Source organism: Pristiophorus japonicus, chromosome 13, assembly GCF_044704955.1.
Source record: "Pristiophorus japonicus isolate sPriJap1 chromosome 13, sPriJap1.hap1, whole genome shotgun sequence".
Lineage (NCBI taxonomy): Eukaryota > Metazoa > Chordata > Chondrichthyes > Pristiophoridae > Pristiophorus > Pristiophorus japonicus.
Genome location: NC_091989.1, coordinates 190,059,843 through 190,087,581, shown reverse-complemented (window position 1 = coordinate 190,087,581; position 27,739 = coordinate 190,059,843). Strand labels below are relative to the sequence as shown.

The 27,739-nt window shown below is 51.1% G+C and overlaps 1 protein-coding gene across 1 annotated transcript in view; it reads left to right on the top strand.

The window, feature by feature from the left end:
• LOC139278990 (cadherin-11-like) overlaps window positions 1-27,739 on the top strand; it is a 231,596-nt gene that overhangs the window by 104,839 nt on the left and 99,018 nt on the right. Inside the window, exons 2-3 of the mRNA XM_070898290.1 lie at window positions 4,659-5,099; window positions 15,449-15,743. Of these exons, the coding sequence (XP_070754391.1) occupies window positions 4,872-5,099; window positions 15,449-15,743 (523 nt within the window). The 5' untranslated portion in view covers window positions 4,659-4,871. The remainder of the gene's footprint in view (window positions 1-4,658; window positions 5,100-15,448; window positions 15,744-27,739) is intronic.

Sequence of the window (27,739 nt, the reverse complement as noted above, 5' to 3'; positions counted from 1 at the left end):
CCACCAAATAAATGTAGGAAAAAACTATAAGGCCTCCCAAATAGGCCGAATAGAATGGACAATCAGAGAGGAAAAACAAGACCGAGGAAAATAGATTCACTTGTTTATACCTATATACAGGTGCAGCGTCCGAAATCCGGAATGCTCTGGAATCCAGACCGATTGGTGGCAGGGCCGTCGGGAATCCGTAAAATGTTCCGGAATCCGGACCCGCCGACCCTGCCGACCTCATGCCTCGCCGCCCCTCGCCACCGCTGCCCTAACCTCGCTGGCCCACCCGAACACCTCCTCCGCAACGGAGCTGGCCGGCCCGAATAGATCCACCACACCGCCAACCCCCCTCCCCTTCTGACGTTCCGAAATCCAGAAATGCCCGTACCTGGGCTCAGTGTTTCCGGATTCGCGACATCAGAAAGACGTTCCAAAGTTTGGAAAAATGCGGAATCCGGAATGGCCTGGGTCGCGAGGGTTCCGGATTGTGGACGCAACACCTGTATACAGAAGTACCTACAAACACTCATGTACCCATACAGGTGCGACCTCCGAAATCCAGAATATTCCGGAATCCAGACACCAGGCCAATCCGTGGCAGGGTCGTCCGGAAATCGGAAAATGTTCTGAAATCCAGACACCTCCGCCTCAGCCCCCGACCTCGGCCCAACCTCCCCCCACCTCGGCCCGACCTCCCCCGACCTCGGCCCGACCTCCCCCGACCTCGGCCCGACCTCCCCCGACCTCGGCCCCACCTCCCCCGACCTCGGCCCGACCTCCCCCGACCTCGGCCCGACCTCCCCCGACCTCGGCCCCACCTCCCCCCACCTCGGCCCGACCTCCCCCGACCTCCCCTGACCTCCCCCGACCTCGGCCCCACCTCCCCCGACCTCGGCCCCACCTCCCCCGACCTCGGCCCCACCTCCCCCGACCTCGGTCCCACCTCCCCCCGACCTCGGCCCCACCTCCCCCGACCTCGGTCCCACCTCCCCCCGACCTCGGCCCCACCTCCCCCGACCTCCCCCCACCTCGGCCTCACCTCCCCCCGACCTCGGCCCCACCTCCCCCGACCTCGGCCCCACCTCCCCCGACCTCGGTCCCACCTCCCCCCGACCTCGGCCCCACCTCCCCCGACCTCCCCCCACCTCGGCCTCACCTCCCCCCGACCTCGGCCCCACCTCCCCCGACCTCGGCCCCACCTCCCCCCACCCCCCGATGTCCGGCGGCCCGGCTGACCCCCCCCCCCCCCTCCCCTATCTACCTCGGCTCAGGCAAAGATGTTCCAAAATCCGGAAGTATCCGGAACAGCCTCGGTCCCGATGTTTCGGGATTTTGCACAGCACACCTGTATACAGAACAGAATATGTACTTGCCTGTTTTATTTCGCATGTTATTGAGAGAAATTTGCATATATGTACAGAAATCTAATATTGCAATGTTACCAGAACCAGAACATGTACCTATTTGATACAGAATGTATGCTTTCATTGTTGAAAATACTGGGCTAGGTTTTCCGACTCAGAATCAGAATCATACGCGGAATGTAATGAACATGAGCAAAGACTCTCGGCCCATGTGGATCAGTTTGCCCCGGCCCATCAGGCCCTGAATCTTCCCCGGCCCGAGGCCTGGCCTTGAGCGATGGCGATGCCTCACACAGGAAGGATTAAACGAGTGAGCTGTTACAATCTCCAACACACTGCCAGAGGGAGCGGTGTGAGCAGATTGAACAGTAAATTTCAAAAGGGAATTGGATATATAATTAAAGGGGGAAATGCAGCAGGTTTATGGGGTTGGATTAATTGGATTGCTCTCTCAAAGAGCAGCACAGGCACGATGGGCCGAATGGCCTCCATCTCTGCTGACTCAGTCTTTGACTGAATGAACATAGGACCAGGAGGAGGCCTTTCAGCCCCTCGAGGACTGATCTGCATCTTAACTCCCATCAACCCGCCTTGCTTCCCAAACCTGTAACATGGCATCTGACTGCAAGGCTCCAGCAATCCACACCTCCACTTGAAGCATATTGCTCTAACTGCCCTCAGGAATCTTCAAAATGAACCACTTGGAATTCCAGAGCTTCTGGGTGCAGGCACATAAAGGCATGGCCACCAATGGTGGAGCGGTTAAAACCGAGGATGAGCAAGAGCCAGAACAGGCAGAGTGCAGAGCTCTCAACGGCTTGGGGCTGGAGGAGGTTACGGAGATAGAGGGATATCATTCAACAACCAGATCTAACACTCCAGGGCAGTGCTGAGGGAGTGCTGCACTGTCGGAGGTGCCGTCTTTTGGATGAGATGTTAAACCGAGGCCACGTCTGCCCACTCAGGTGGATATAAAAGATCCCGTGGCACTCTGCAATACAACACCCTTCTTTCCCCCAAAGTTGGGAAAACTGGGGTTGTTTGGCTGTATTTATGTCAAGCTGTTTGACGGAAATTGCTTAGTTATTTATTGAGGTTAGCCCAGAAAATGTCTGTAGACTGGAGAGATAGAGGTATGTGCACTCTTTAAATCATGGCACCCCAAAACATTTATCTCACTGTCCAAATCAATCCACACATAGGAAGAAAAACACTGATGGCTTGAGGTTGTGAAATGAATCATGCCCCAAGGATTTTACAGGCGGATTGATCGCGAGATTGCAAAGCCCACAGGCCCTGGATGAATCCTCTGTGACTGTGTATGCCTGTGACATGCAGGAGTCCGTTGACTATTGGCCCAGATTTTGCGATCTGCGTCGGAAGAACGGCGCCCGCTGTTCATTGCACGTACACACGCCCACAGACTCTTTGTATGTTTTACACAGGAACGTGCGGTGTTTCGGGTATCCTTGGCACCCTCTCCTGGGGATCTGCGCGCTGTGTGAACAGGAAAAGCAACGGCATGTCTCCATATACAATCAGAATCCTTACTGAGCCACGCAGAGTCTGAACCAGGAAGTGCGAGTTAGGATTTTTATTTTTACTCGTTCCTGAGATGTGGGCATCGCTGATAAGACCGGTGTAGTGAAGTTTGTGGCAACTCAGACAGCAACTTCCTGATTTCCACATTTAACTGCGGGTGTGCATACACCAGAAGCGGCTGTCCGATTTACTCCAAAGTAACAGTGAGTGCCGATAGCCTATCCGTTATTCAAACCGCAAAAAATTTGGCCCATGATAACATTCAACCTTGATATTGTAGCCCTGTGTTTTTTTTATTTGTGACCTTAGCTTGTAAAGAAAGAAAGACTTGGATATATATAACCAATTTAAAGCCAATACAATATTTTCTAAAGTGTAGTTACTGTTGAAATGTAGGAAACACAGCAGCCAATTTGTGCACAGCAAGCTCCCACAAGCAACAATGTGATAATGACCAGATAATCTGTTTTTGTTATCAGTTAAGGGATAAATATTGTCCTGGACACCAGGGGTAACCATCCTGCTCTTCTTCGAAATAGTGCCATGGGATCTTTTACTTCCACCTGAGAGGGCAGATAGGGCCTCGGTTTAACATCTCATCTGAAAGACAGCTCCTCCGACAGTGCGGCACTCCCTCAGTACTGCCCCTCCGACAGTGTGACACTCCCTCAGTACTGCCCCTCCGACAGTGCGGCACTCCCTCAGCACTGCCCCTCCAACAGTGCAGCACTCCCTCAGCACTGCCCCTCCGACAGTGCAGCACTCCCTCAGCACTGCCCCTCCGACAGTGCAGCACTCCCTCAGTACTGCCCCTCCAACAGTGCGGCACTCTCTCAGTACTGCCCCTCCAACAGTGCAGCACTCCCTCAGTACTGCCCCTCCGACAGTGCAGCACTCCCTCAGTACTGCCCCTCCAACAGTGCGGCACTCCCTCAGTACTGCCCCTCTGACAGTGCGGCACTCCCTCAGTACTTGACAGTGCAGCACTCCCTCAGTACTGCCCCTCCGACAGTGCAGCACTCCCTCAGCACTGCCCCTCTGACAGTGCAGCACTCCCTCAGTACTTGACAGTGCAGCACTCCCTCAGTACTGCCCCTCCGACAGTGCAGCACTCCCTCAGTACTGCCCCTCCAACAGTACAGCACTCCCTCAGCACTGCTCTGGAATGTCAGCCTGGATTTTTTACACTCAAGTCCCTGGACTGGGACTTGAACACACAACCTTCTGACTCGGAGGCGAGTGTGCTTCCCACTGAGCCACAGCTGACACAACTGTCAGCAAGGCAGTAATAAAGAAAAGTTCTGACCCAGGGTCATCAATCTGAAACACTAATGTTTCTCTCTCCACAGACGCTGCCCAACCCGCTGAGTGTTTCCAGCATTTTCTGTTTTTATTTCAGATTCCAGTAGCCGGGTATTTTGCCTGGGCCCCAAGCTCTGGAACTCTCTCCCTAAACCTCTCCACCTCTCTCCTCCTTTAAGACGCTCCTTAAAACCCACCTCTTTGACCAACCTGACGTAATTTCTTCTTATGTGGCTCTGTGGTCAGACTTATCTGTTTTGTCTTACAACACGGCCATGAAGCACCGTGGGACATTTTACTACGTTAAAGGCGCTATATTAATACAAGTTGTAGTTGTTGTTTGTAGTAATAAGGAAAAAAGTTCGGACTGTATCTGAGTTCAAGTGCAGAGTGGGAGATTAACGGCTGCTCCTGGAGGGAAGGACTAACAATCTGATTTCTCTTTTTGTAACCTTGTAGGTAATAAAGTTGGGAAGCGCTGGCCTGCGGACTGGTAATGAACCACCGAGCAAGCGGCAAGGCATCTCGATGAAGGAACCCTGATAGCTAGTCCCCTGCTCAGTTCGGAGTTAGGGCTGTTTCGCTGCTTTTTTGGATCTCCAAGTGTCCCAACCGGCGATTGAGACCGACCCAGCCAACCAAAAACAAAAACAACAGCTTATCGGAGCCGCGATGAGGCGAGACTTTTATTTGCCATTTTTCCTGGCCTGCCTGAGCCTCGTCCATTGGAGCCACGCAGCCCTGGCGAGAAACTCCACTGGCTCCCGGGCCTCTCCTCGGCTATGGCATGGACTGGGGGTCAAAGGTCAAGTGCTTCACCGATCCAAGCGAGGCTGGGTGTGGAATCAGTTCTTTGTGATCGAGGAGTACACAGGCCCGGATCCTGTGCTGGTGGGCAGGGTAAGACTCCCTTCTCCCTCGACTTTGCTCAAAACCTCGGCACAATGTCATGGAAAAACCCAGGCCCTTTCTTAAAATAGTATCGTGGCAAAAAAAAAGTATCGCGGAGGCCGGGTGGGGGGGGGGGAGTGGGGTGGCGGGGGATTTGAAATAAACCCGGAAAATGTTGGGAAACATTCAATGGGTCGGGCAACATCTGTGGAGAGAGAGACAGAGTTAATGTTTCAGGTCGATGACCCTTCGTCAGAGCTGGAAAAGTTAGGGATGTTACAGGTTTTAAGGAAGTGCAGGAGTGGGGCAAGGGGGGGAGGGGAGGGAAGGTCTGTGATAGGGCGGGAGGCAGGAGAGATTAGAGAGACAAAAGATGACAGATGGTGTGGGGCAAAAGGAGATGGGAATGGGACAAGTAAAGTAACAAAAGATGGGTTTAGAGAGGGGTAAATGGGAATGGCAGGATCGTCAACAGCTAATGTGTGATAAATATGGGCAGAGGTTCTGGTCTGAAATTGTTGAACTGGATGTTGAGTCCGGAGGCTGTAAAGTGCCTAAACGAAAGATGAGGTGCTGTTCCTCGAGCTTACGTTGAGCTTCATTAGAACAGTGTAGGAGGCCGAGGACGGAGAGGTCAGAGTGCGAGTGGAGCGGGGAATTAAAGTGACAGGCAACCAGAAGCTCAGGGTCACATTTACGGACTGAACGGAGGTGTTCCACAAAGCGGTCACCCAATCTACGCTTGGTCTCCCCAGTGTAGAGGAGACCACATTGTGATCAGCGAATACAGTAAACTACATTGCAAGAAGTACAAGTAAATCGCTGTTTCACCTGGACGGAGTGTTTGGGGCCCTGGATAGTGGGAAGGGAGGAGGTAAAAGGGCAGGTGTTGCATCTCCTGCACTTGTACGGGAAGGTGCCATGGGAAGGGGAGGGGGTGCTGGGGGTGACTGCGGAATGGAGCAGGGTGTCGCGGAGGGAGTGGTCCCTTCGGAACGCTGAGAGGGGAGCGGAGGGGGGAGATGTGATTGGTGGTGGGATCACGCTGGGGGTGGCGGAAATGGCGGAGGATGATCCGTTGTACGTGGAGGCTGGTGGGGTGAAAGGTGAGGACAAGGGGAACCCTGCCGTGGTTCTGGGAGGGAGGGGAAGGGGTGAGAGCAGAGAGACGGTCGAGGGCCATGTTAATCGCGGCGGAGGGGAATCCTCGGTTGAGGAAAAAGGAAGACATGTCAGAGGCACTAGTGTGAAAGGTGACATCGTCAGAGCAGATGCGATGGAGACGGAGAAACTGGGAGAATGGAATGGAATCCTTACAGGATGCAGGGTGGGAGGAAGTGTAATCCAGGGAGCTGTGGGAGTCAGTGGGATTATAGAGGATACTGGTCGATGGAGACAGAGAAGTCGAGGAAGGGAAGGGAAGAGTCGGAGATGGACCATGTGAGGGTGAGGGAGGGGTGGAAATTGGGTGCAAAGTGAATGAAATTTTTTGTCTTCTTCCCTGGGTGGCCTTGCTCTGATTTTAATGTCACCTTGTCCGAGACTCCCACACCAGTGGCAAAACTTTCTCTCTATCTACCCGATCAGTACCTTTCAGAATCCTTTAAACCTCAATCAAATCACCAAAATGACACAAGGGATGATGGTGCTGACAGAATGTGGTGATATTGAGCCACGTCTAGAAACAAAAGGTTGCGTAGAGGAGGTGTAAATGGTCACCGCAGAGGGGGAGAGGGAGGGGGGGGGAGCACGGAAGATACAAAGAGGAGCTGTGTCCCGCCGCCCGGGAATGTGACGGATGAAGGACAGGCAGAGCCCCCCCGCTCTGGCCGTGTGCCGATGAGGGATCCCCACAGCACTCCCAGTATTCCTGGCGCAGCCATCCTCCCATCACCAGCGCTTGCAGTCCGAGAGAGAGTGGGAGCGATGTGTCTTGGGAACACAGGAACAGGAGGAGGCCATTCAGCCCGTTGAGCCTGTCCCGCCATTCAATGAGATCGTGGCTGATCTGTACCTTAACACCATTTGCCCGCCTTGGTTCCGTATCCGTTAATACCACAAAAATCTCAGTTTTGATTTTCAATTGACCCCCCCAGCCTCAACAGCGTACTGGGGAGAGAGTTCCCTTAGTGTGAAGAAGTGCTCCCTGACGTCACCCTGAATGGCCGGGCTCTGAGTTTGTCCTGTACTCCCCCCACCGGAGGCAATCCTTTCTCTCTGTCTCCCTTGTCAAATTTTTTAATCATCTTAAACACCTCAACTAGATCACCCTTTAATCTTCTATACTTCTGGGAATACATGCCGAGTCTGTTTTTTTGTTTTAATGTACCATCATTCCAAATTCATTTTATTTAACTTAAACCTTGCAAACACTGGTTCAAGCTCGACTTCTTTCACCGAGTCACCAGTCAAAAGAACTGAAAATTGCCGTGGGAAATCTCTCACATGTTTATCAGTGTCAAAACCAGTGAAAGAACCTGCCATGGAGTGTATTAGCCACCTGACCCTGGAGCCTAATAGGATCATAGAATTATAGAATGGTTACAGCACAGAAGGAGGCCATTCGGCCCGTCGAGCCCGTACCGGCTCTCTGCAAGAGCCCCTCAGCCAGTTCCACTCCCCCGCTCTTTCCCCGGAGCCCTGCACATTATTTTGCTTCAGGAACTTATCCAACTCCCTTTTGAAAGCCACGATTGAGTCTGCCTCCCCCACCCTCTCAGGCCGCGCATTCCAGATCCTAACCACTCGCTGCGTAAAAACAGTTTTTTCTTACATCACCTTTGGTTCTTCTGCCAATCGCCTTAAATCTGTGTCCTCTGTTTCCCGACCCTTCCACCAATGGGAACAGTTTCTCCCGATCTACTCTGTCCAGACCCCTCGTGATTTGGAACACCTCGATCAAATCTCCTCTCAATCTTGGGCTCAATCAATAAACCTTGGGCCACGGACCTCCCCCGTGTTGCTTGAACATACGGACAATGACGGACAGGAGAAGACACTCTGGTCCATCGAGTCTGTCCCACACAATTGTGAGACCTTGTGCATCATGATCTATACACGGTCCACCACACCCAAAATCGTGATCTCCTGGGAGAGGCAAAAAACCCAGTTAATTACCACTTATAGGGCTATAAATTCACTTTTTGGCGATATCGATTTTTTTCTGTTATAATACCATTAAAAACGTTGCCATTTTTTAAGGGGGTAAAATTGGCCAAAAAATGCGCCGAGGGTAGGAATCGGCATTGCACGGGGATTGACGGTGGAAACCATGGTCCTCGCCAACTTTAGCCCGAGGCCGATCACCGCCAAAAATACAGGCCCTGGGAGGGGAGAAAACACACAAAATAAAATTGCAAAAATCAAAAAATAAACAATCAGAAAGCATTCACCATACACTTAACTAATGAATCGCTGAAAAAGAATTAAAAAATAAAAACTTCAACTTACCTTTTTTGTAGATCTTCCTAGCTCCCGCTGTTTCTGGGGCTGCAACATTTGCTTTTCTCATGGAAAGAACTTGCATTTATATAGCGCCTTTCACAACCTCAGGACGACCCAAAGCGCTTTCCAGCCGATGAAGAGCAGTCACTGTTTGTAATGTACGAAACACAGCTACACAGCAAGCTCCCACAAACAGCAATGAGATAACGACCAGATAATTAGTTAATGTTGCTTGAGGGATAAATATTACCCAGGAGACCGGGTAGAACCTCCCTGCTCTTCTGTCATGGGATCTATTTCATACATCTGAGAGGGAAGGCGGGGCCTCGGTTTAACGAAAGACGGCACCTCCGACAGTGCAGCACTCCCTCAGTACTGCCCCTCCGACAGTGCAGCGCTCCCTCAGCACTGTCCCTCCGACAGTGCGGCACTCCCTCAGTACTGCCCCTCCGACAGTGCGGCATTCCCTCAGTACTGCCCCTCCGACAGTGCAGCACTCCCTCAGTACTGCCCCTCCGACAGTGCAGCGCTCCCTCAGTACTGCCCCTCCGACAGTGCGGCACTCCCTCAGTACTCCCCCTCCGACAGTGCAGCGCTCCCTTAGTACTCCCCCTCCGACAGTGCAGCGCTCCCTTAGTACTCCCCCTCCGACAGTGCAGCGCTCCCTCAGTACTATCCCTCTGATAGTGCAGCGCCCCCTCAGAACTGACCTTCTGACAGTGCGGCGCTCCCTCAGTACTGCCCCTCCGACAGTGCAGCGCTCCCTCAGTACTGCCCCTCCGACAGTGCGGCACTCCCTCAGTACTGCCCCTCCGATAGTGCAGCACTCCCTCGGCACTGCCCCTCCGACAGTGCAGCGCTCCCTCGGCACTGCACTGTGAGTGTCAGCCCGGATTATCTGCTTAAGCCTCTGGAGTGGGACTTCAACCCATAGCCTTCTGACTCGGAGGGGAGAGAGAGCTGTGACTGATACCTGCACTCGCATTACTCCATATCAGAACCCCTTCAGGAGCATGAATAGTCCATTCGGCCCTTTGACTCTGCTCTTGTCATTCAATAAGATCATGGCTGATCTTCTACCTCAACTCCAACACCTCACTACGTGGCGCTATTCAACACCTCCCATTGACCCTGCTCTTACCCTTTAATATTTTTCTACTGAACTCCCTCTTCATTATCCTGCTGTACTTGTTTTGTACTGGTAGCATGGGATTCCATATTCTGGTAACCCTTTGCTGGTTTAAAACATTTCGAGCTTTATGATTTTAGTCCTGAGCTTAGGTTATCATCATCATGATCATAGGCAGTCCCTCGGAGTCGAGGGTGACTTGCTCCCACACTAACACTGAGTTCTCAGGTGACTGATAAGACCAATGGGGGACCTCCAGTCTCTGTCACAGGTGGGGCAGACGGTGGTTGGAGGGAGGGACGGGTGGGTGGGAGGGTCTGGGCTGTCACATGCTCCTTCCACTGTCGACACTTGGCTTCAGCTTGCTCTCGGCGAAGAGACTCAAGGTGATCAGCACCTTCCCAGACCTCCTCATTGGGCAGTCTTGGGCCAGGGATTCCCAGGTGTCGGTGGGGATGTTACATTTTTTCAAGGAGACTTTGAGGGTGTCCTTGAAGCATTTCCTCTGCCCACCTGGGGCTCGCTTGCCATGTCCGAGCTTCGAGTAGAGCGCTTGTTTTGGGAGTCTCGTGGCAGGCATGCGGACAATGTGGTCCATTGGAGCTAATAGAATGTGGTCAGTGCTTCGATGCTGGGGATGTTGGCCTGAGCGAGAACACTGACGTTGGTGCGTCTGTCCTGCCAATGGATTTGCAGAATCTTGCGGAGGCAGCGCTGGTGGTACTTCTCCAGTGTTTCGAGGAGCCTGCTGTATATAGTCCGTCTCTGAGCCATACAGGCGGGCGGGTATCACCACTGCTCTATAGACCATGAGCTAGCTGCCGGGTTTGAGGTCCTGGTCTTCAAACACTCTTTTTCTCAGGCGACCGAAGGCTGCGCTGGTGTTGGACTTCATCGTCAATATCTGCCCTTGTTGTCAGTCGGCTCCCGAGGTATGGAAAATGGTCCACATTGTCCAAGGCCTCGTCGTGGATTTTGATATCCGGGGGTGGGGGGGGGTGGGGGCGGGGCAGTACTGTGTGGCGGGGGTAGGTTGGTGGAGGACCTTTGTCTTACAGATGTTTAGTGTAAGGCTCATGCTCTCGTACGCCTCGGTGAAGGTGTTGACGAAGGCTTGGAGTTTTGCCTCCGAGTGTGCGTAGACACAGGCGTCGTCTGCGTACTGTAGTTCGATGACGAAGGATCTGGCCTGGAGGTGGCAGAGGTTGAACAGATTCCCGTTTGTCCTGTAATTTAGCTCCACTCCAGCGGGGAGCTTGCTGAGGGTGAGATGGAGCATTGCAGCAAGGAAGATGGAGAAGAGGGTGGGAGTGATGACGCAGCCTTGCTTGACCCCGGTCCGAACGTGGGATTGGGTCTGTGGTGGATCCGTTGGTCAGGATCACGGCCTGCATGTCATCGTGAAGCAGGCAGAGGATGGTGACAAACATTTCAGGGCAGCTGAATCTGCGGAGGACACTCCATAATCCCTCACAGTTGACAGTGTCGAAGACTTTTGTGAGGTCGAAGAAGGCCATGTACCGGGGTCGGTGCTGTTCCCTGCATTTCTCTTGTATCTGCCACGTGGTGAGGATCATGTCCATTGTGCTGTTTAATAGCTCCATTAAAACAGCGAAAAATGGGAGTCCCAGACAAGTATGTTAACCCTTCGCACGCTGGTGTTCCACAGTGTACTTTGAAGAGCGATTCCTCTGTATTTATCTCCTGAGGGAGCCACAGACAAGGGCTATCCTGCAATCGTAGCTGCAGTCTGGGTCCCCAAATAAAACTAAAGCCTCTATGATTTCACCAGAGGCCAAGCACGTTCACAGTGGGGAAAAAGTTATCCAGGCTTCCACAGAGAGATCTTGCTCACCAGCGAGGGAGAGAGAGTGAGAGAAAGGCAGCGGGAATTACTGGTGTGATCGCGAGGGAGGCGGTCATGTTGACCCTTGACAGTGCAGGGGTTTACGGCCGAGTTCATGGTTCGGGCCTCGACCCTCGCACACGCAGATTTCTTTTATGTTTGTAGAAGCCAACCAATTATGGACATCCAACGGCGGTCTCACACGCATAGACTCTGCTGGGAACCAGTTCTATCACTTGCTCTTTTCAATAGAGGGGATTTTTCTTCTTATTCTCAGGCAGTTCCCCGGAGTCGAGGATGACTTGCTCCCACACTAACACTGAGTTCTCAGGTGACTGATGAGTCCAATGCAGGACCCACAGTCTCTGTCACAGGTGGGGCAGACGGTGGTTGGAGGGACGAGTGGGTGGGGTGCTTGGTTTGTTGTACGCTCCTTCCGCTGTTTGTGCTTGGCTTCCACGTGCTCCCAGCGAGGAGACTCGAGATGTTCAGCACCTTCCCAGATGCTCTTCCTCCACTTTGGGCGTTCTTGGGCCAGGGATTCCCAGGTGTCGGTGGGGATGTTACATTTTTTCAAGGAGGCTTTGAGGGTGTCCTTGAAGCGTTTCCTCTGTCCACCTGGGGTTCGCTTGCCGTGTCGGAGCTCTGAGTAGAGCACTTGTTTCAGGAGTCTAGTATTGGGCATGCGGACAAGAGAAGTTTCACTGGCCCTATGACGGCTCGGATATACGCAACTCCAGCAGAAGGATACAATACAGAAATATTACTTACACAGAGTGTCCAGCACAGAAACAGGCCATTCGGCCCAACAGGTCCATGTCGGGGTTCATGCTCCACACCAGCCTCCTCCCGCCCCTCTCCATCTCACCCCATCACCATATGCTTTTATTCCTTTCTCAATCATATATTTATCTAACTTCCCCTTAAAGGCATCTATGCTATTCACCTCAACTGCTCCATGTGGTATCAAGTTCTCCATTAAAAAATAGGAAATCGGAGCAGGAGTCGGCCATTCGGCCCCTCGAGCCTGCTCCGCCATTCAATGAGATCCTGGCCGATCATCGACCTCAACTCCACTTTCTGCACTGTCCCCATATCCCTCGACTCCCCTACAGTCCAAAAATCTATCGATCTCAGTCTTGAATATACTCAACGACTGAGCCTCCACAGCTTTTTGGGGCAGAGAATTCCAAAGATTCACCTTTACGTTTCTCCTGAATTCCTTGTTGGATTTATTAGTGACTATCTTATTATTTGTGACGCCTAGTTTTCAACTTCCCACATGCAGCAACAATTTCTCTACATCTACCCTCTCAAACCCCTTCATCATTTTAAATAATGACTTGCCTTTATCAAGATAGCCTAATGCCCTTAGTCAAATGTGAAGTTTGTGGGCAACTGCAACAGACCATCGAGTGAACAATAACAACAACAACATCCTGCATTTATATAGCACCTTTAACGTAGTTAAATGTCCCAAGGCGCGTCACAGGAACGTTATCAACCAGATGATGCCTCGGGTAAACAAAATCCCACTGAGAGGTTGACAGCTCTGGGAAGAGAATTCTTGTTTGATCTCAACATCAAACATCCCCGAGTCCGGGATAGCGTGGGCAGGTGCAGAATAAAGCAACGTGGAATAGGGTGTGCTACTGAGAGGAAAGGAAAAGGGAAATTGGGAATAACTTTAAACATTGGGAATCTCTGCGTTAACACCAAAAAGCAGCTGGTAAAAGAGTGAATTTTAATCTAGTCCTTTTGCAAATGATTTTCTGTTTTGTCCAGATAACGAGATTGTTTCTGAAAAATGTGTCCTGATGGTGAGATCCCCTCTAAAAGTGTCCTGATGGTGAGACTCTCTCCAAAGGGGTCTCTGATGGTGAGGCTCTCTAAACATAGAAACATAGAAAATAGGTGCAGGAGTAGGCCATTTGGCCCTTGCACCACCATTCAATAAGATCATGGCTGATCATTTTTGCAACTTCAGTACACCACTCCTGGTTCGCTCCATACCCCTTGATCCCTTTAGCCGTAAGGGCCACATCTAACTCCCTTTTGAATATATCCAACGAATTGGCCTCAACAACTTTCTGTGGTTGAGAATTCCACAGGTTCACAATTCTCTGAGTGAAGAAGTTTCTCCTCATCTCAGTCCTTACCCTTATCCTTAGACTGTGACCCCTGGTTCTGGACTTCCCCAACATTGGGACATTCTTCCTGCATCTAACCTGTCCAATCCTGACAGACTTTTATATGTTTGTATGAGATCCCCTCTCACTCTTCTAAATTCCAGTGAATACAGGCCCAGTCGATCGAGTCTTTCTTCATATGTCAGTCCTACCATCCCGGGAATCAGTCTGGTGAACCTTCACTGCACTCCCTCAATAGCAAGAACGTCCTTCCTCAGATTAGGAGACCAGAACTGAATATTCCGGGTGAGGCCTCACCAAGGCCCTGTACAACTGCAGTAAGACCTCCCTGCTCCTATACTCAAATCCCCTAGCTATGAAGGCCAACATGCCATTTGCCTTCTTCACTGCCTGCTGTACCTGCATGCCAACTTTCAATGACTGATATATTATGACACACAGGTCTCGTTGCAACTCCCCTTTTCCTAATCTGTCACCATTCAGATAATATTCTGTCTTCCTGTTTTTCCACCAAAGTGGATAACCTCACATTTATCTAATTATAGTGCATCTGCCATCACTCACCTAAACTGTCCAAGTCACTCTGCAGCCTCTGAGCATCCTCCTCACAGCTCACACTGCCAACCAGCTTAGTGTCATCTGCAAACTTGGAGATAATACATTCAATTCCTTCATCTAAATTATTAATTATATTGTAAATAGCTGGGGTCCCAGCACTGAATCGTACGGCACCCCACTAGTCACTGCCTGTCATTCTGAAAAGGACCCGTTTATCCTGACTCTTTGCTTCCTGTCTGCCAACCAGTTCTCTATCCATGTCAGTACATTACCCCCAATACCATGTGCTTTGATTTTGCACACCAATCTCTTGTGTGGGACCTTGTCAAAAGCCTTTTGAAAGTCCAAATACACAACATCCACTGGTTCTCCCTTGTCCACTCTACTAGTTACATCCTCAAAAAATTCTAGAAGATTTGTCAAGCATGATTTCCCTTTCATAAATCCATGCTGACTTGGACCGATCCTGTCACTGCTTTCCAAATGTGCTGCTATTTCATCTTTAATAATTGATTCCAACATTTTCCCCACTACTGATGTCAGGGCTAACCAGTCTATAATTCCCTGTTTTCTCTCTCCTTCCTTTTTAAAAAAGTGGTGTTAAATTAGCTACCCTCCAATCCATAGGAACTGGGATGGTGAGACTCTCTTTAAAAGGGGTCCTGAGGGTGAGAATCCTTCTATAAAAGGGTATGAGACCCTTTCTATGAGGAATGACCAGGATTGGCACCATGCTGTGATCAGTAATACCGCGGGTATCTCTATGGGGAGTGACCAGGATTGGCACCATGCTGTGATCAGTAATACCGCGGGTATCTCTATGGGGAGTGACCAGGATTGGCACCATGCTGTGATCAGTAATACCGCGGGTATCTCTATGGGGAGTGACCAGGATTGGCACCGTGCTGTGATCAGTAATACCGCGGGTATCTCTATGGGGAGTGACCAGGATTGGCACCATGCTGTGATCAGTAATACCGCGGGTATCTCTATGGGGAGTGACCAGGATTGGCACCATGCTGTGATCAGTAATACCGCGGGTATCTCTATGGGGAGTGACCAGGATTGGCACCATGCTGTGATCAGTAATACCGCGGATATCTCTATGGGGAGTGACCAGGATTGGCACCATGCTGTGATCAGTAATACCGCGGGTATCTCTATGGGGAGTGACCAGGATTGGCACCATGCTGTGATCAGTAATACCGCGGGTATCTATTTGCCATTGCAGCTCCACACGGACCTGGACAGCGGAGGAGGGAAGATTCGGTACATCCTCTCAGGCGAGGGGGCAGGAACTATTTTTGTTATTGATGAGAAAACAGGGAACATCCACGCCACCAAAACGCTGGATCGGGAGGAACGTGCTCAGTACACTTTGATGGCACAAGCTGTGGACCGGCTAACCAACAAACCTCTGGAGCCCCCCTCTGAGTTCATTGTGAAAGTCCAGGATATTAATGATAACCCTCCTGAGTTCTTGAATGGACCTCACCATGCTACAGTCCCAGAGATGTCCAATGTGGGTATGTACCAGCTTTGTTACTACAGGTTTACAGTGCAAACTCGCTCATTACTCCATTCATTCACATCTGTACTTGTTCATTATCATACACATTCATTACACATTTGCTACTGATCACCATCATCACAGGCAGTCCCTCGGAGTCGAGGAAGACTTGCTTCCACTCTAAAAGTGAGTTCTCAGGTGACTGAACGTCATTATATTTTGCCTTATAAGACTCCTGTGAAGTGCTTGGGACGTTTTACTGCATTAAAGGTGCTATATAATTACAAGTTGTTGTTGTTATGTCATTGACAACATTTCATCATCAAAGGCTGTCCCTCGGAATCGAGGAAGGCTTGCTTCCACTCTAAAAGTGAGTTCTCAGGTGACTGAACAGTCCAATACGGGAATTACAGTCTCTGTCACAGGTGGGACAGACAGTGGTTGAGGGAAAGGGTGGGTGGGACTGGTTTGCTGCACGCTCCTTCCGCTGCCCTTGCCAGAAGAAGGTGTAACCTCCACCTTGTTCCTTGAGCTGGCCTTCCGCTGCCTGCTGGGTCTCGCTTAGGGCGGCGATGTCAACATCGAAGCATCTTTTAAGTTCTCAGGCGATTATGGCGGTGTGGCATTCCGGCCTGTCGCTACTATATGAAATAGGAATTACATCGGATATACGGCACAGAAACAGGCCATTTGGACCAACCAGTCCATGCCGGCGTTTATGCTCCACTCGAGCCTCCTCCCATCTTTCCCCTCGAACTCAATCGGCAAAACCCTCTATTCCCTTCTCCACCATACGCTTGTCTAGCCTCCCCTTAAATGCATCGATACTATTCGCCTCAACCACGACCAATCCATAGCGTATGATTTGTCACACTGTTTGTCTGACACCGGTATTGGTTGAGCAGAGATTTCCTGAACATAAATATTGGCGAGACCAAAGCCATTGTTTTCAGTCCCCACCACAAACTCCGTTCCCTAGTCACTGAATTCATCCCTCTCCCTGCAACTGTCTGAGGCTGAACCACACTGTTCCCAACCTTGGTGTCCAATTTGACCCTGAGATGAGATTCTGACCACATATCCACTCCATCACCAAGACCACCTATTTCCACCTCCACAATATTGCCCATTTCCCCCCCCGCCACCTCAACTCATCTGCTGCTGAAACCCTCATCCATGCCCTTGTTCTCTCTACACTCGACTATTCCAATACTCTTCCTACTGGCCTCGTATCTTACACCATTCGGAAACTTAAACTCATCCAAAACTCTGCTGCACACATCCTAACTTGCACTTTATTGAGAGTGTAGAGGGAGCTATAGTCTGTATCTAACCCGTGCTGTACCTGCCCTGGGAGTGTTTGATGGGACAGTGTAGAGGGCGATTTACTCTGCATCTAACCCGTGCTGTATCTGCCCTGGGAGTGTTTGATGGGACAGTGTAGAGAGAGCTTTACTCTGTATCGAACCCGTGCTGTACCTGCCCTGGGAGTGTTTGATGGGACAGTGTAGAGAGAGCTTTACTCTGTATCGAACCCGTGCTGTACCTGCCCTGGGAGTGTTTGATGGGACAGTGTGGAGGGAGCTTTACTCTGTATCTAACCCCCTGTACCTGCCCTGGGAGTGTTTGATGGGACAGTGTAGAGAGAGCTTTACTCTGTATCTAACCCGTGCTGTAACTGCCCTGGGAGTGTTTGATGGGACAGTGGAGAGGGAGCTTTACTCTGTATCTAACCCCATGTACCTGCCCTGGGAGTGTTTGATGGGACAGTGTCGAGGGAGCTTTACTCTGTATCTAACCCGTGCTGCACCTGCCCTGGGAGTGTTTGATGGGACAGTGTAGAGAGACCTTTACTCTGTATCTAACCCGTGCTGTACTTGCCCTGGGAGTGTTTGATGGGACAGTGTAGAGAGACCTTTACTCTGTATCTAACCCGTGCTGTACTTGCCCTGGGAGTGTTTGATGGGACAGTGTAGAGGGAGCTTTACTCTGTATCTAACCCTGTGCTGTACCTGCCCTGGGAGTGTTTGATGGGACAGTGTAGAGGGAGCTTTACTCTGTATCTAACCCGTGCTGTACTTGCCCTGGGGGTGTTTGATGGGACAGTGTAGAGGGAGCTTTGCTCTGTATCTAACCCCCTGTACTTGCCCTGGGAGTGTTTGATGGGACAGTGTAGAGGGAGCTTTACTCTGTATCTAAACCCCTGTACTTGCCCTGGGGGTGTTTGATGGGACAGTGTAGAGGGAGCTATACTCTGTATCAAACCCCGTGCTGTACTTGCCCTGGGGGTGTTTGATGGGACAGTGGAGAGGGAGCTTTACTCTGTATCTAACCCATGTGTACTTGCCCTGGGGGTGTTTGATGGGACAGTGTAGAGGGAGCTTTACTCTGTATCTAACCCATGCTGTACTTGCACTGGGGGTGTTTGATGGCACAGTGCAGAGGGAGCTTTACTCTGTATCTAACCCCCTGTACTTGCCCTGGGGGTGTTTGATGGGACAGTGGAGAGGGAGCTTTACTCTGTATCTAACCCATGTGTACTTGCCCTGGGGTGTTTGATGGGACAGTGTAGAGAGAGCTTTACTCTGTATCTAACCCATGTGTACTTGCCCTGGGGGTGTTTGATGGGACAGTGTAGAGGGAGCTTTACTCTGTATCTAACCCCGTGCTGTACTTGCCCTGGGGGTGTTTGATGGGACAGTGGAGAGGGAGCTTTACTCTGTATCTAACCCATGTGTACTTGCCCTGGGGGTGTTTGATGGGACAGTGTAGAGGGAGCTTTACTCTGTATCTAACCCATGTCTACTTGCCCTGGGGGTGTTTGATGCGACAGTGTAGAGAGAGCTTTACTCTGTATCTAGCCCCGTGCTGGACTTGCCCTGGGAGTGTTTGATGGGACAGTGTAGAGGGAGCTTTACTCTGTATCTAACCCCGTGCTGTACCTGCCCTGGGAGTGTTTGATGGGCCAGTGTAGAGGGAGCTTTACTCTGTATCTAACCCCCTGTACCTGCCCTGGGAGTGTTTGATGGGACAGTGTAGAGGGAGCCTTACTCTGTATCTAACCCCGTGCTGTACCTGCCCTGGGAGTGTTTGATGGGACAGTGTAGAGGGAGCTTTACTCTGTATCTAACCCGTGCTGTACTTGCCCTGGGAGTGTTTGATGGGACAGTGTAGAGGGAGCTTTACTCTGTATCTAACCCCCTGTACCTGCCCTGGGAGTGTTTGATGGGACAGTGTAGAGGGAGCTTTCCTCTGCATCTAACCCGTCCTGTACTTGCCCTGGGAGTGTTTGATGGGACAGTGTAGAGGGAGCTTTACTCTGTATCTAACCCCCTGTACTTGCCCTGGGGGTGTTTGATGGGACAGTGGAGAGGGAGCTTTACTCTGTATCTAACCCATGTGTACTTGCCCTGGGGGTGTTTGATGGGACAGTGTAGAGAGAGCTTTACTCTGTATCTAACCCCGTGCTGTACCTGCCCTGGGAGTGTTTGATGGGACAGTGTAGAGGGAGCTTTACTCTCTATCTAACCCGTGCTGTACTTGCCCTGGGGGTGTTTGATGGGACAGTGTAGAGGGAGCTTTACTCTGTATCTAACCCCCTGTACTTGCCCTGGGAGTGTTTGATGGCACAGTGCAGAGGGAGCTTTACTCTGTATCTAACCCCCTGTACTTGCCCTGGGGGTGTTTGATGGGACAGTGGAGAGGGAGCTTTACTCTGTATCTAACCCATGTGTACTTGCCCTGGGGTGTTTGATGGGACAGTGTAGAGAGAGCTTCACTCTGTATCTAACCCATGTGTACTTGCCCTGGGGGTGTTTGATGGGACAGTGTAGAGGGAGCTTTACTCTGTATCTAACCCCGTGCTGTACTTGCCCTGGGGGTGTTTGATGGGACAGTGGAGAGGGAGCTTTACTCTGTATCTAACCCATGTGTACTTGCCCTGGGGGTGTTTGATGGGACAGTGTAGAGGGAGCTTTACTCTGTATCTAACCCATGTCTACTTGCCCTGGGGGTGTTTGATGCGACAGTGTAGAGAGAGCTTTACTCTGTATCTCGCCCCGTGCTGGACTTGCCCTGGGAGTGTTTGATGGGACAGTGTCGAGGGAGCTTTACTCTGTATCTAACCCCGTGCTGTACCTGCCCTGGGAGTGTTTGATGGGGCAGTGTAGAGGGAGCTTTACTCTGTATCTAACCCCCTGTACCTGCCCTGGGAGTGTTTGATGGGACAGTGTAGAGGGAGCTTTACTCTGTGTCTAACCCGTGCTGTACTTGCCCTGGGAGTGTTTGATAGGACAGTGTAGAGGGAGCTTTACTCTGTATCTAACCCCCTGTACTTGCCCTGGGAGTGTTTGATGGGACAGTGTAGAGGGAGCTTTACTCTGTATCTAACCCGTGCTGTACTTGCCCTGGGAGTGTTTGATGGGACAGTGTAGAGGGAGCTTTACTCTGTATCTAACCCCCTGTACCTGCCCTGGGAGTGTTTGATGGGACAGTGTAGAGGGAGCTTTCCTCTGCATCTAACCCGTGCTGTACTTGCCCTGGGAGTGTTTGATGGGACAGTGTAGAGGGAGCTTTACTCTGTATCTAACCCCCTGTACTTGCCCTGGGGGTGTTTGATGGGACAGTGGAGAGGGAGCTTTACTCTGTATCTAACCCATGTGTACTTGCCCTGGGGGTGTTTGATGGGACAGTGTAGAGAGAGCTTTACTCTGTATCTAACCCCGTGCTGTACCTGCCCTGGGAGTGTTTGATGGGACAGTGTAGAGGGAGCTTTACTCTCTATCTAACCCGTGCTGTACTTGCCCTGGGGGTGTTTGATGGGACAGTGTAGAGGGAGCTTTACTCTGTATCTAACCCCCTGTACTTGCCCTGGGAGTGTTTGATGGGACAGTGTAGAGGGAGCTTTACTCTGTATCTAATCCCCTGTACTTGCCCTGGGGGTGTTTGATGGGACAGTGTAGAGGGAGCTTTACTCTGTATCTAACCCATGCTGTACTTGCCCTGGTGGTGTTTGATGGGACAGTGGAGAGGGAGCTTTACTCTGTATCTAACCCATGTGTACTTGCCCTGGGGTGTTTGATGGGACAGTGCAGAGAGAGCTTTATTCTGTATCTAACCCATGTGTACTTGCCCTGGGGGTGTTTGATGGGACAGTGTAGAGGGAGCTTTGCTCTGTATCTAACCCCCTGTACTTGCCCTGGGGGTGTTTGATGGGACAGTGTAGAGGGAGCTTTACTCTGTATCTAACCCCGTGCTGTACTTGCCCTGGGGGTGTTTGATGGGACAGTGGAGAGGGAGCTTTACTCTGTATCTAACCCATGTGTACTTGCCCTGGGGGTGTTTGATGGGACAGTGTAGAGGGAGCTTTGCTCTGTATCTAACCCCCTGTACTTGCCCTGGGAGTGTTTGATGGGACAGTGTAGAGGGAGCTTTACTCTGTATCTAAACCCCTGTACTTGCCCTGGGGGTGTTTGATGGGACAGTGTAGAGGGAGCTTTACTCTGTATCTAACCCATGTGTACTTGCCCTGGGGTGTTTGATGGGACAGTGGAGAGGGAGCTTTACTCTGTATCTAACCCATGTCTACTTGCCCTGGGGGTGTTTGATGCGACAGTGTAGAGAGAGCTTTACTCTGTATCTAACCCCGTGCTGGACTTGCCCTGGGAGTGTTTGATGGGACAGTGTAGAGGGAGCTTTACTCTGTATCTAACCCCGTGCTGTACCTGCCCTGGGAGTGTTTGATGGGGCAGTGTAGAGGGAGCTTTACTCTGTATCTAACCCCCTGTCCCTGCCCTGGGAGTGTTTGATGGGACAGTGTAGTGGGAGCTTTACTCTGTATCTAACCCGTGCTGTACTTGCCCTGGGAGTGTTTGATAGGACAGTGTAGAGGGAGCTTTACTCTGTATCTAACCCCCTGTACTTGCCCTGGGAGTGTTTGATGTGACAGTGTAGAGGGAGCTTTCCTCTGCATCTAACCCGTGCTGTACTTGCCCTGGGAGTGTTTGATGGGACAGTGTAGAGGGAGCTTTACTCTGTATCTAACCCCCTGTACTTGCCCTGGGGGTGTTTGATGGGACAGTGGAGAGGGAGCTTTACTCTGTATCTAACCCATGTGTACTTGCCCTGGGGGTGTTTGATGGGACAGTGTAGAGAGAGCTTTACTCTGTATCTAACCCCGTGCTGTACCTGCCCTGGGAGTGTTTGATGGGACAGTGTAGAGGGAGCTTTACTCTCTATCTAACCCGTGCTGTACTTGCCCTGGGGGTGTTTGATGGGACAGTGTAGAGGGAGCTTTACTCTGTATCTAACCCCCTGTACTTGCCCTGGGAGTGTTTGATGGGACAGTGTAGAGGGAGCTTTACTCTGTATCTAATCCCCTGTACTTGCCCTGGGGTGTTTGATGGGACAGTGTAGAGGGAGCTTTACTCTGTATCTAACCCATGCTGTACTTGCCCTGGAGGTGTTTGATGGGACAGTGTAGAGGGAGCTTTACTCTGTATCTAACCCCCTGTACTTGCCCTGGTGGTGTTTGATGGGACAGTGGAGAGGGAGCTTTACTCTGTATCTAACCCATGTGTACTTGCCCTGGGGTGTTTGATGGGAAAGTGCAGAGAGAGCTTTATTCTGTATCTAACCCATGTGTACTTGCCCTGGGGGTGTTTGATGGGACAGTGTAGAGGGAGCTTTACTCTGTATCTAACCCCGTGCTGTACTTGCCCTGGGGGTGTTTGATGGGACAGTGGAGAGGGATCTTCACTCTGTATCTAACCCCGTGTACCTGCCCTGGGAGTGTTTGATGGGGCAGTGTAGAGGGAGCCTTACTCTGTATCTAACCCCCTGTACCTGCCCTGGGAGTGTTTGATGGGACAGTGTAGAGGGAGCTTTACTCTGTATCTAACCCGTGCTGTACTTGCCCTGGGAGTGTTTGATGGGACAGTGTAAAGGGAGCTTTACTCTGTATCTAACCCGTGCTGTACTTGCCCTGGGAGTGTTTGATGGGACAGTGTAGAGGGAGCTTTACTCTCTATCTAACGCCCTGTACTTGCCCTGGGAGTGTTTGATGGGACAGTGTAGAGGGAGCTTGAATCTGTATCTAACCCCCTGTACATGCCCTGGGGCTGTTTGATGGGACAGTGTAGAGGGAGCTTAACTCTGTATCTAACGCCGTGCTGTACCTGCGCTGGGAGTGTTTGATGGGACAGTGCAGAGGGAGCTTTACTCTGTATCTAACCCCCTGTACCTGCCCTGGGATGTTTGATGGGACAGTGTAGAGAGAGCTTGACTCTGTATCTAACCCCCTGTACCTGCCCTGGGAGTGTTTGATGGGACAGTGTAGAGAGAGCTTTACTCTGTATCTAACCCCCTGTACCTGCCCTGGGAGTGTTTGATGGGACAGTGTAGAGGGAGCTTTACTCTGCATCTAACCCCCTGTACTTGCCCTGGGAGTGTTTGATGGGAAAGTGTAGAGGGAGCTTTACTCTTTATCTAACCCCCTTTACCTGCCCTGGGGGTGTTTGATGGGACAGTGTAGAGGGAGCTTTACTCTGTATCTAACCCCCTGTACCTGCCCTGGGAGTGTTTGATGGGACAGTGTAGAGGGAGCTTTACTCTGTATCTAACCCCCTGTACCTGCCCGGGGAGTGTTTGATGGGAAAGTGTAGAGGGAGCTTTACTCTGTATCTAACCCCCCTGTACCTGCCCTGGGAGTGTTTGATGGGACAGTGTAGAGGGAGCTTTACTCTGTATCTAACCCGTGCTGTACTTGCCCTGGGATGTTTGATGGGACAGTGTAGAGGGAGCTTTACTCTGTATCTAACGACGTGCTGTACCTGCCCTGGGAGTGTTTGATGGGACAGTGCAGAGGGAGCTTTGCTCTGTATCTAACCCCCTGTACCTGCCCTGGGAGTGTTTGATGGGACAGTGTAGATAGAGCTTTACTCAGTATCTAACCCCCTGTACCTGCCCTGTGAGTGTTTGATGGGACAGTGTAGAGGGAGCTTTACTCTGTATCTAACCCCCTGTACTTGCCCTGGGAGTGTTTGATGGGACAGTGTAGAGGGAGCTTTACTCTGTATCTAACCCCCTTTACCTGCCCTGGGGGTGTTTGATGGGACAGTGTAGAGGGAGCTTTACTCTGTATCTAACCCCCTGTACCTGCCCTGGGAGTGTTTGATGGGACAGTGTAGAGGGAGCTTTACTCTGTATTTAACCCCCTGTACTTGCCCTGGGACTGTTTGATGGGACCGTGTAGAGGGAGCTTTACTCTGTATCTAACCCCCTGCACTTGCCCTGGGGGTGTTTGATGGGACAGTGTAGAGGGAGCTTTACTCTGTATCTAACCCCCTGTACCTGCCCTGGGAGTGTTTGATGGGACAGTGTAGAGGGAGCTTTACCCTGTATCTAACCCCCTGTACCTGCCCTGGGAGTGTTTGATGGGACAGTTTAGAGGGAGCTTTACTCTGTATCTAACCCCCCTGTACCTGCCCTGGGAGTGTTTGATGGGACAGTGTAGAGGGAGCTTTACTCTGTATCTAACCCGTGCTGTACTTGCCCTGGGATGTTTGATGGGACAGTGTAGAGGGAGCTTTACTCTGTATCTAACGACGTGCTGTACCTGCCCTGGGAGTGTTTGATGGGACAGTGCAGAGGGAGCTTTGCTCTGTATCTAACCCCCTGTACCTGCCCTGGGAGTGTTTGATGGGACAGTGTAGATAGAGCTTTACTCAGTATCTAACCCCCTGTACCTGCCCTGTGAGTGTTTGATGGGACAGTGTAGAGGGAGCTTTACTCTGTATCTAACCCCCTGTACTTGCCCTGGGAGTGTTTGATGGGACAGTGTAGAGGGAGCTTTACTCTGTATCTAACCCCCTTTACCTGCCCTGGGGGTGTTTGATGGGACAGTGTAGAGGGAGCTTTACTCTGTATCTAACCCCCTGTACCTGCCCTGGGAGTGTTTGATGGGACAGTGTAGAGGGAGCTTTACTCTGTATTTAACCCCCTGTACTTGCCCTGGGACTGTTTGATGGGACCGTGTAGAGGGAGCTTTACTCTGTATCTAACCCCCTGCACTTGCCCTGGGGGTGTTTGATGGGACAGTGTAGAGGGAGCTTTACTCTGTATCTAACCCCCTGTACCTGCCCTGGGAGTGTTTGATGGGACAGTGTAGAGGGAGCTTTACCCTGTATCTAACCCCCTGTACCTGCCCTGGGAGTGTTTGATGGGACAGTTTAGAGGGAGCTTTACTCTGTATCTAACCCCCTGTACTTGCCCTGGGAGTGTTTGATGGGACAGTGTAGAGGGAGCTTTACTCTGTATCTAACCCCCCTGTACCTGCCCTGGGAGTGTTTGATGGGACAGTGTAGAGGGAGCTTTACTCTGTATCTAACCCGTGCTGTACTTGCTCTGGGATGTTTGATGCGACAGTGTGGAGGGAGCTTTACTCTGTATCTAACCCCCTGTACCTGCCCTGGGAATGTTTGATGGGACAGTGTAGAGGGAGCTTTACTCTGTATCTAACCCCCTGTACTTGCCCTGGGGGTGTTTGATGGGACAGTGTAGAGGGAGCTTTACTCTGTATCTAACCCCCTGTACCTGCCCGGGGAGTGTTTGATGGGACAGTGTAGCGGGAGCTTTACTCTGTATCTAACCCCCTGTACCTGCCCTGGGGGTGTTTGATGGGACAGTGTAGAGGGAGCTTTACTCTGTATCTCACCCCCTGTACTTGCCCTGGGGGTGTTTGATGGGACAGTGTAGAGGGAGCTTTACTCTGTATCTAACCACCTGTACCTGCCCTGGGGGTGTTTGATGGGACAGTGTAGAGGGAGCTTTACTCTGTATCTAACCCGTGCTGTACTTGCCCTGGGAGTTTTTGATGGGACAGTGTAGAGGGAGCTTTACTCTGTATCTAACCCCCTGTACCTGCCCTGGGGGTGTTTGATGGGACAGTGTAGAGGGAGCTTTACTCTGTATCTAACGCCGTGCTGTACCTGCTCTGGGAGTGTTTGATGGGACAGTGCAGAGGGAGCTTTACTCTGTATCTAACCCCCTGTACTTGCCCTGGGAGTGTTTGATGGGACAGTGTAGAGACGAGCTTTAATCTGTATCTAACCCCCTGTACCTGCCCTGGGAGTGTTTGATGGGACAGTGTAGAGAGAGCTTTACTCTGTATCTAACCCCCTGTACCTGCCCTGGGAGTGTTTGATGGGACAGTGTAGAGAGAGCTTTACTCTGTATCTAACCCGCTGTACCTGCCCTGGGAGTGTTTGATGGGACAGTGTAGAGGGAGCTTTACTCTGTATCTAACCCCCTGTACTTACCCTGGGAGTGTTTGATGGGACAGTGTAGAGGGAGCTTTACTCTGTATCTAACCCCCTTTACCTGCCCTGGGGGTGTTTCATGGGACAGTGTAGAGGGAGCTTTACTCTGTATCTAACCCCCTGTACTTGCCCTGGGAGTGTTTGATGGGACAGTGTAGAGGGAGCTTTACTCTGTATCTAACCCCCTGTACCTGCCCTGGGAGTGTTTGATGGGACAGTGTAGAGGGAGCTTTACTCTGTTTCTAACCCCCCTGTACCTGCCCTGGGAGTGTTTGATGGGACAGTGCAGAGGGAGCTTTACTCTGTATCTAACCCCCCTGTACTACCCTGGGAGTGTTTGATGGGACAGTGTAGAGGGAGCTTTACTCTGTATCTAACCCCCTGTACCTGCCCTGGGAGTGTTTGATGCTGGCCTAGATATAAATTGCACTTCCCAACCATTGATGTCCCTCAGCTCAATAAATAAAATCAATTGGTAAAAGTGTTGCAAACACTGAATTAGCTCCTGCCAGTACACAAGTGATTCAGATTTGGAATGGCAGATTAAATCATAAAGTACAGAAACATAAAGTAGACGTTTTGTTATCGGGTGGAAAACAGAGACGCTGATAATTGCTCGGCTTGTAACGCAATCTCTTTCTGTAATGCTGCAATTCTTGGACATCCCAAGCTGTTGGGGGCACTGTTCCCTCTTATTTGTTATTTGGTGCGTGGTACTGTTATCTGGCTCTGCGGCCCATTCAAGGTTTAGTGCCTGCGCCGTTTCTCCCACGGCCCTGCAGCTTGGCAGGATTCCCCCCGCCCTCCCCCTCTCCCTCCCCTCACCCACCTCCCCCCACTCCCTGGTGTCCTGGGCCAATATTTATCCCTCAGCCAACATGAGATTACCTGTCACGCTCACACTGCTGCTTTTGTGCACAAATTGCCGGCCACGTTTACTCCATTGCAACAGCGACCCCGGGTCACTGAGGGAATGATCAGCCATGATCTTATTGAATGGCGGTGCAGGCTCAAAGGGCCGAATGGCCTACTCCTGTACCTTTTTTCTATGTTTCTATGTTTAAAGAAAAAGTTCTTCATCAGTTGTAAAGCGCTTCGGGATATCCTGAGGTCGTGGCAGACGCGATATAAATACAAATTCTGTTTGTTTTTTCGGGAGCTGGTTCGAGCACATTCCTATCCAATTGCTGTTCGGGCTATTCCAGCTCATTAACCTGGTTAAAGTAACCAGGATAACCGCTCCCATCAAATAGCACGAACAGTTGATGGGAGCGCTTTAACCAGCACGCTGAAAATACTGTGCCGAGAAAATCAACTCCCTCCTCGCAGCTTGTATTATCAAACAGTTGGAGGTGAGCAAACAGCCGGACAAGGAAGAACACTTTAACTTAGAATTCATCGCATTGAACCAGGCCATTGGGCCCACCGCTCTTTGTCGGTGTTTATGCTCCACACCAGCCCCCTCCCACCCCTCTCCATCTCACCCCGTCGCCCCATCCTTCTATTACTTTCTCCCTCATGTGTTTATCCAGCTTCCCCTTAAATGCATCGATACTATTCCAAAATGCTAAAGTAGACTGGAAACAAGGACTAAACGGTGGCACAATTGAGGAACAGTGGAGGATTTTTAAGGAGCTCTATCATAGTGCGCAACAAAAATATATTCCAGTGAAAAAGAAGGGTGGCAAGAGAAGGG